The sequence below is a fragment of the Salmo trutta genome, chromosome 32 (genome assembly GCF_901001165.1).
Source record: "Salmo trutta chromosome 32, fSalTru1.1, whole genome shotgun sequence".
Taxonomy (NCBI): Eukaryota; Metazoa; Chordata; class Actinopteri; order Salmoniformes; family Salmonidae; genus Salmo; species Salmo trutta.
The window spans coordinates 14,364,196-14,373,367 of NC_042988.1; the positions used below are offsets into that span (position 1 = coordinate 14,364,196).

Consider the following 9,172-nt stretch of genomic DNA (forward strand, 5'->3'; position numbering starts at 1 on the left):
TGATGAGATAATTAAATGTTATAGAAGGTCTTCAAATGGGTGGGCCTATTACACAACATACATTAACATTTCAACAGAATATTTCCGTCTTCACACATCTCTACACCCTTATTAAAAAAGGTGCTATCTAGAACCTAAAATGGTTCTTCGGCTGTCCACATAGGAGAACCCTTTGAATAACCATTTTTGGTTCCAGGTAGAACCCTTTTGGTTTCCATGTAAAACCATTTCCACAAACAGTTCTACATGTAAACCCAAGAGTTCTACCTGGAACCAAAAAGGGTTCTCCAATGGGGACAGCCGAAGAACCATTTTGGAACACTTTATTTAAGAGTGTATAGCCAACATTCTACTTAAAATAGCCTATGTTTTTGTCTTGGCCAATAGCTACAAAAAAAGACTGCTGGCTTCTCTCTTGTCACGCTTTGATTGTACTGGATGCTCTATAAGACTTGTTGTAGTTTGTGCTATAGGCTAGTAGTGCATTGTTCATGAACGACTACGATCGACTAATCTCAACAATTGAAGTCATTTTAGTTTAGGCTACCAACGTTGTTTAGCTAATTCAGTGAAGCTGAATGAGAGAATGAAGGGGACTTCCTTCTGTCCCAGTGATACCCAAAGAGAAACACTGGCACTTGGATCTTTAACACAATCGCTTAAAATGCTACTTGACATTTGGCTCCTATCCTGGAGCAACTCCGCCATGCTTTTTTAGGATTTTATTACATCGCATGCTTATTAATGGACCGACAGACTTAATCGCTCTTATCTCGGCCAAGCAACGTGGGATAGGATTATCATAGGCATGTGCATTGTTTTACGGTCAATGCCTAAATTGATTTTGAGTCACGTGTTTTGTCTATGGGTTGTTGTAGCCTAATATTATTGGTGTACATTTGCTCTGTTTGATCATTATAGAAAATGTAGGCTCACATCTGCAAGACATATACGCATATACTAAGCTATGTTGTAGGACTATCTATAGATCCATATCGAATAGCTAAACTAATCTGTCATTTGATGTCTGTCGTGTATGACTGATCGTTCTAATCTTGAATTGATTTGGCACAGTCCTACATTCATGCTCATTTCGAGCTACTGAAACAAAGCCCTGCTAAGCAGATACTATTAGTGACAAGTTTATAGAAAACCTCTGGCAATAATACGTGAATAACCACTTAGAAACTCAAAGAATCTTCAAAAGTATCCTAAAGGCTTGTTAGGAAACATGATCTTGGAAAATGTATAAGGAAAAGTGCTTAATAACTTTCCTATAATCTACAAAACCAATGAATTAGCAGGTCACTAAACACAATTTTTGTGTGTTCATTTCTATAATAATGTGTACTAGCCAGCTTCAAATAGTTGAGACTGTAACAAATTAAATGATGAGACAACAATTAATGAATTGCTTCATGAATAAAAATTGATGTTACACTCACTCATTTCTAACACCAATAGGCCCATGCAATGCTGAAGAAAAAACAAAGTAAATGGACAAGTAATATATTCGTAGGCATATCTGTATAATTATGTTGTTTAGTTCGACATTGGTGTGTGCTATGAACATTGCATGTTGTAAAAATATAAAAGTGTGCCTCTTTCATTCTTAAATAATGTCAATGGCATAATTCCTGGTTCACTCCCTTAGTTTGCAAAAAAATGGCAAATGACAAAATAAGTTAATTTACTCAAAGCTGCGAGGGAGGGAAAAGAGAATGTTGCAAATGAGGTTCTTGATATCACGCTCATAATTAATTGCGCAAATTTGTTTCTATTAAATAAAAATAACACGTATTGAGAAACTCAATTAGCATTAATTAAGCTTGATATCCCAATTTGGATGTGTCGTTGAAAACAAGCTTTTCGTAGTCTTTTTTCCCTCTCTGATGCTGAATACGAACGAGCTTTCTGCCTTTGGGCTGCTTTTCCCTCCTTTGAGAGTTGAAAATGAAAAATGGAAATGAAATATCAGGAGGTGCTAAATTAGCTGCCTGATCTGCACTTATTGCTGCATATACGCCCCTATTACTTTGCCAGTCTGTGTCTCTCTTTTAGCATTCCAGGCATGGAGAGGCGTCGAGATAGCAGATTTATCAAATGGGAAAATGAATGCATGATGATCAGTTAAATTGAAAATCAGCGCCTGCATGACAGCCCGACCTGACACCTCCGTAATTAGAAAGAAAAATGATGGCGTCCGATGCATAATAGAGCAAAAACAATTTACACTCTCCCATAATGATCCGGCGTTCAAATTGAAAATTTCTCCGGGTAGAAATTGAATTCATAAAGTATGATTCATGGAGGACACATTTCCTGGAGGCTGCCTGGGCCATATCGATTGATAGTTTGTCTTGAATCATACAGCGTGCAGCTCTCAGGCAAAAAAAGCTTAACTACTTAAGCAAATCGCTAATTTCACCTTAAGGCCACCAGTGTGCAGCCACGATACTCCTGTTCAGTATGCTAATGAATTAAACATGAACACCCCCTACCATGCAACATACGCTCCAAATAAGACACACACAAATAAAACATATATATATTGAAGGACACGTCTAATTTCCAAATGGCCTATCCTAAATGGCAACCCACTGACAGAAATAAAGCTCAATAATTGGGGGAGCTGGGCTGGCTGCGGCTGGCTGAATAAGAAGATAATGTCTTTAAATATTATGTCGGGTATAGGAATATATATTTAATAAAAGTTAAAAGTATTATCTTTGTTGGGTTGAGGACTTCCAAGGGCCATTGTATTTGGATCTGTTTTCATCAAATAATAAGTTATTCATTAGCTTATTGACTTTCTGTCTCTGCCATAGGCCTATATACTCTCTGTTGAGATTAAATTTTCCCTTTCCCTATACACTTTTGCCTGTCTCTTATACCAAGAGCCCCCCCTTCACCCACACCCAATAAGTCATTGCTTCCTCTGAGCAAACAGCAGTCATCGGGTGAAAATTATGTAAATATTTTGAAAGGGACACAGGCTCAGAAATTCATTTGCGCCGGCTCAGATGTAAAGCTGCCCCTCTGATTATTTTCAATTTATTTGCAAATCAAGACCCTAAAAGAGTAGCAGGAACTCTGCGTATTTAAGGACAACTACACCACACTGGAATGGATGCTTTCTATTTTTAGGATTTAGATGTTCGTGTTATTGAGGGCATTTTCACGTGCGTTATACCTATAGGCCCTATCTTGTAAAACAAGCTGTATGCGATGTGAATGGTCTTTCCTTTCTTACCTCGACTTTAGATCTGGTCAACATTGCTAATATTGCCATGGCGCAGATGTCCCCGAGCCTGCACCGCATCCCTGGGGACCGCCAACCCTATTAGAACAAATGTGTTCTGCTATTGTAAATAGGCACGTTTGCTTCGCCCGTCCTATTACAGCCGACGCATGATCAATAGGCTGATAACACAGAAACATCAATGTAAGCGACAGAACAATGAGGGATATCATCGAACATCTATCTTAATATAGCCGGCTACAAGGGCCCTGACAAAGTGAAAAGCTCATGAAAATTCCGCCCCACGAATTCCCATCTCCTATCCAATATGCACAAACACACTCCCAGCTGCCGGGGCTATTATTTTCCTATTTCAATTTGACACCCCAGCCTTTCATGCTAATTCTATTATTCTTGGAAGTTTATGTGATTTCATATCACTAGAAATCGGTAATGTATAATAACCCTTTGGGCTAAAATAAACTGAATCCCTGCAGTAGCCACCGGGAAAATAATTACTTTCATATCAAAACTCTGCAGGAGTCGAGCGGGTCCTTTCGCCTCCGGCTCGTAACCTCATTTCAGTGAGGCTTATAGATGAATAAATTTGTTAAAGCAATACACAAAATACAACATCAGATTTTAGCAGAAAGCGCTACCTATACCCACTATACGGGCTATTTAAGGTCTCACACGGTTTGGATGTATTGTATACAATCGATTTATTTATGAAAACCTTACATATATAAATATTATAATACTTTTTACAGACTTTGAGGATTTTTGTGTTTTTTATGTATTTTTACAGTTCGTTACACAGGGGGGCTAGTACTACCACCACCACCACCACACACACACGTGCACATATACACGCACGCACGCAACAAACACACACACACACACACACACAGTTATAACCCATCATCATCAGAAAATAGGCTATATATGTCATCTGTAAAATGAGAGTTTATATTCTAAGACGTGATTGAGCTTTGGGCAAATGAAAGGTGTTGTTGACGCTATCAATATTTTTTCTCACCTATAGGTCTATTATTCCATATCGACATCTTGAGTCTCTGTCTTTGTCTCTGGTGGACAGTTGGTTGTCACAGACTCGCAAGTCTCTGGGTAGTCTTTTACAGACTGCTCTTTTTTGTCTAATGGCAGATACTTTGAATCATCATCATCTTGGAAACATGTTGCACTACAACTGGCTGAAGGCTGACTACAGTTTCTACCTGAAAAGGTAACATGGCCTGGGCTGTTCTGTGGGGAACTAGTATTTTTCGCGGTAAAGTTGACCTGCACTTTGATTGCTGTCGCGTCGTTGAGATTGTTGGACTCCTTATGGTTTTTATGTCCAGTATTGGCAGATAAGCTGCTGTCATTCACTGGGGTTCTTTGTGGGGAGTTGTCAGTATCTGAGTCTGGTGGTGTTGTCTTCAAAGCAGTCTGAGGAACAATGAATCCAAGCGGCTGGGTGATAGGATAGAGTAAGAAATGTCCTTTCCCTATCAAAGGCCGCGAGGAGGGTAAGGCAGAAAATCCATCTATGTTCGGTTTGCGCCTTGGTCTGGAGTCGGATAGAAGGCTTTCTACGCTGAATGGGTTCAGTTTCTGAAGGGTGGAGGCTCTGCTGTTGGCGCACATGCTTGACTGTTGACTGCTATCGGACGAGTCCAGCTCGGATCCACCAGCATCTTGGTTCAAGTGTCTTTGGTTCTGGAGGGTTTGTGGTGTTTGGTCACAGCTCGATTGGGTTTGGTTTCGGCCTACAGAGTCACAATGTGGATTTTGTTCACTGTCTGTCACTTGTGACACTCCGCTGTCACTGTCAGATCCTGGGGTGTGAAATAGGTCCCCTGACAAAAGTTTATTCTGGGACCTCAACAGTCTTCGCTCCTGCTTCCTCTTCTTCTTCTCCATCCTCTCCAGTTCTCGCCTGGCGATCTCCTCCGCGTCCATGGGCTCTCCACTGCATGTTGTTGGGTGGGAGTTGTGAGCTGGTCGCCCTGGACCCTTCTTTGTGTTTTCTTTTTTCCTCCACTTAGCTCTACGATTTTGAAACCATACCTGCATATTAGAGAAACAAATCATGTTACGCATGTTCAAAAAGAAGATGTCCACTCTATTAAAAAATACATAGGCCTAATAATAATAATTTAGGCTAATATTTGAGGGGAACCAATGGAATAATGTTTTGTAGATGGTTCCAAATTACACAAAACCAAAGAGCAATGCCTCTTGCTTGTAAGCCTACAATTATTTATTATCAGATGCGATGACAAAAATAACCATATTTATTTTCCAATTCGACTAGGCATACAATTATTCCGTGTGCTTATGCCTTCTTCGTTATTCAATTAAAAGTTAAATTCTGTCTGTCTGATCTGGAAAATGCTCCATGAAAACATATATATCGCTTATGATGGGCCCATGTGTCCCAATCAAATGCATAACAATAAATGGTTGAATATAGTTACAAATACTAACAATTCCCCCAACACTTAACTGACTAGAAATTGCTAAAGTGACATGACAAATATAGGACTAAACCAGCGTTTCTCAAACTCGGTCCTTGGGACCTTAAGGGCTCCACGTTTTGGTTTTTGTCCTAGCACTACACAGCTGATTCAAATGATCAAAGCTTGATGATTAGTTGATTATTGCAGCTGTGTAGTGCTAGGGCAAAAACCAAAACGTGGACCCCTTGGGGTCCTGAGGACCGAGTTTGAGAAACGCTGGTTTAGTCCTATGTTTGTCATGTCACTTTCGCATTTTTTTGGCATTTTCTCTGTGCATAACACAATATACATATGAGATTTTGACATCAGAAGTGCAAATGATCACAATAATAAGTCCACGTGGATGGACAATTGACGGATGAGGAGAGATGGGGGAAAAGGTGTGTCCTTTATAAAAATGTAGGACTTGAAAATTCATCAAAATTCAAGTTCATAAATGTATGTGTATACTTGGGTGTTCTATCGGTTTATATAAGAAAATACAAGTGGAAAGACTGAATGTGCATACGTAGATGTATGTAGATATATTCATTTTGAGTATGTCTGAGTGCAAATAATATAGCCTTGTCGACTGAATGTACACAATTTATATTAATATCAAGTACAGCAAATGAACGGACCATTCCATGGCTTAGCCATATTTAAAGTATTTCTCCTTGAACCAGAGGTCCTCTTTATACTCGGTTTGCTGCTCGTATCACCCTTGATTTCGAAGACTATCTCTCTATAAATATATCTTATATTGTGTTATTTAAATACATATTCACGTTTGATAATCTTTTCCTTTTTAAAATTGTGAAAATGATTTGCTTTCATTCGCGGTTTTGAAGCATCGTACTGTATGTAGATCATGGACCCTGCACATACTATAATAGGCCTCTATGTGCCTATGTTACACGAGCTCCCTGTGGAGTTTTTGGTCACAGTACAAAACAACAAAGAGACAGGAATTACAGGACAGTTATATATCTAAAATAGACCATTGTAATAAGTTTTGTGTAAGAGACATGGAGACATGGGGAATAAATAGGCCTACTTTCCTTTGTTCAAACAGCCTATCAGTGTTTAAGAATCATTAGGCTACACATCATAACAAACCAACAACAGTGAATGCCAAAAAGTGGATATGGTTGATATTTACCTGTACCCTCGATTCTATCAAGTCCAATCTCAGAGCCAGTGCTTCCCTCATGAACACGTCCGGATAGTGACTCTCATTAAAAGCCTTTTCTAATTCTTCCAGTTGCCAACCAGTGAAATTTGTGCGAGTTCGTCGTCTCTTACAACCTGGGCTATCCTTGTCTGGGTCACACGAATCTAGCATGAGAATACAAAACAGGAGAGTGTGAGAGAGACGCAAAAGTAGCCTGAATGATTTTTGCAAGGATACGTTCTTTCTGTGGTCCTTTATAAAGAAATTAATCAAATATTGTCTAATAAATTGGGCTCTATGTCCGTTGTCGATGGTAATAAAATAGTAGTAATAATAGACTATTAATCACACAATATTGATCCTGATAATAATAACAATAACACAGTAAAACATTCTACTAACAATAGAGAAATTGTGATTTTTTTCCCACCCTGTCACAACACAAGGGGTTTTCACGTTTGGAGCTGAGCTCGTATGCTTCTCTCCACTGAAATGAATTGCATATAGCCTAATTTGAAAGCAGAAGACTGCTTCTTTGTTTCTTAGGATTTGGATTCCGTCTCTAACGCTTTATGGAGAGGATATACAGGACAGGATATACAGAGACTTTCAGTTCTTTGTTTAGTCCTTTGATCTACAGCCAACCTTTTGATAAGTATTGTATTTCGTTTTGCTTACCTGTCAGCTTGTACTGCTGGTTATCTCCATTCATACCACAGCCAGACAAGAGGGGGTTCGAATTAACCACTGAAGCTGTGCAGGAACCATTAAGTAATCCGTCTATTGAAAAAGGAACTGCGGCCGCAGATTGAAGTTGATGACCGGCTAATTCGTAAACATGATGGTGGCTTAGATGGTACGGAAAGCCCACCATCCCGCCGAGAGAGCCTCCGAACTGGGCATGAGGTGTATCCAGTATCCTGCTGTCCATCATCTCCTAGGCAAAAGGAAACGACGTCTGGAGGCTGGTGGTGTGAATTTAAAAAGCATGCAGTGAGTGTGGCCAGCGAGGAGGGGACATGATGTGGAGGGAAGGATGAGCTGTACTTTATCAACATGAACCTTCCAATAATTAGACTAGGCTTTGGGAATTTGAGACCAATGAGAAACGGTAATCGAGTATGACGTCAGAGGCGCGGTCTGCAAACGCTTTCCATATCGATTGCTAATTAAACCTGACATCCACCTCAATAAACAATATCAGAGCTGTCACAACAAGACAGGAGGGCTTTGATAAAAACTACATCACAACTACACGGGGGACCACCAAGAGAGAGTGATCAGATTGAAGCTCAGTAAAAGGTGAAAGAGATGGACTAATTTCGAACGCTCGCTCCCACATCTAAAATGACGGAGAGGCTAGTCACAGTTTTTGGTCAACATGTTATGGCGTTTTAAATGTTTACTCTCTCTATTAATCGATGCCGAGTTACAAATCCCCTAATTTTACACAAAGACATTTATCATCCAAATGCTGTCAAATTTTATTCGAGACTACAACCAATTCGCGTGCTATGTAACTGGATGTTGATAAAAGGGGACGATCGACTCCTCAGCCTGCTGTCGATAGGCTGATTGAAAAAAAGGCAGATGTTAAGTTATTAATTACATCACACACTAATTAATCTTCTGCTAATAAGAGGAACGATATTAGGAAGAAATGTGAACCCTTATTCCCCAGCACTTATACTGTAATTAATGACACTTAATTTAGAAATGTGTGAGAATTTTTCCCAGGTTAATAAAGTACCTTCTTGTGTATACGGTTTTGTAGTTATTGTTATAATTTTTTGGTAGGCTAGTTTTGAACTCATGTAGGCAGGCAAATGCTGTCTTTATGAGGCAAACAAATAACACATTGTAGCCTCGATGTGCAGCACCAGTGTGTCATCTGATATCTGATATCTATCTATCTATCTATCTATCTATCTATCTATCTATCTATCTATCTATCTATCTATCTATCTATCTATCTATCTATCTATCTATCTATATATCTCTATCTATCTATCTATCTATCTATCTATCTATCTATCTATCTATAATTGTATTATATTTACCTTTATATGCCTAGAGGTTATTTATTCTCGAAGTTCAAAATAGACTCATCTCCAGAGAAAACGGAGGACATTTATGATTGTGTAAAAGGTTAACAAAACTATATGACCATCGTCTACTGCGGGGAAGCTCCGAACCATTCATATCTATTACATTATGCTATTTGTCCGGAGACCTTCATAGGACTAGTCCGTG

At 39.2% G+C, this 9,172-nt stretch overlaps 1 protein-coding gene across 1 annotated transcript; it reads right to left on the reverse strand.

Annotated features, from left to right (window-relative positions):
* Positions 1 to 3,648: 3,648 nt before the first annotated feature.
* Positions 3,649 to 8,473, reverse strand: LOC115171162 (homeobox protein unc-4 homolog). Its single transcript, XM_029727716.1, has 3 exons — positions 7,598 to 8,473; positions 6,908 to 7,083; positions 3,649 to 5,314 (listed from the first exon to the last, which is right to left on the reverse strand). The coding sequence occupies exons 1-3, from the start codon at positions 7,851 to 7,853 to the stop codon at positions 4,292 to 4,294; spliced, it is 1,455 nt and encodes a 484-aa protein (XP_029583576.1). The 5' UTR covers positions 7,854 to 8,473; the 3' UTR covers positions 3,649 to 4,291.
* Positions 8,474 to 9,172: the final 699 nt, after the last annotated feature.

What these genes read in the sequence shown, in the direction of transcription:
- LOC115171162 (XM_029727716.1), bottom strand. Translation starts at nt 7,853, where the DNA reads ATGATGGACAGCAGGATACTGGATACACCTCATGCCCAGTTCGGAGGC. An exon ending in CCAGCAGTACAAGCTGACAG is followed by an intron (nt 7,084 to 7,597) that starts GTAAGCAAAACG and finishes TTCTCATGCTAG; the next exon opens with ATTCGTGTGACCCAGACAAG. An exon ending in TGATAGAATCGAGGGTACAG is followed by an intron (nt 5,315 to 6,907) that starts GTAAATATCAAC and finishes TCTAATATGCAG; the next exon opens with GTATGGTTTCAAAATCGTAG.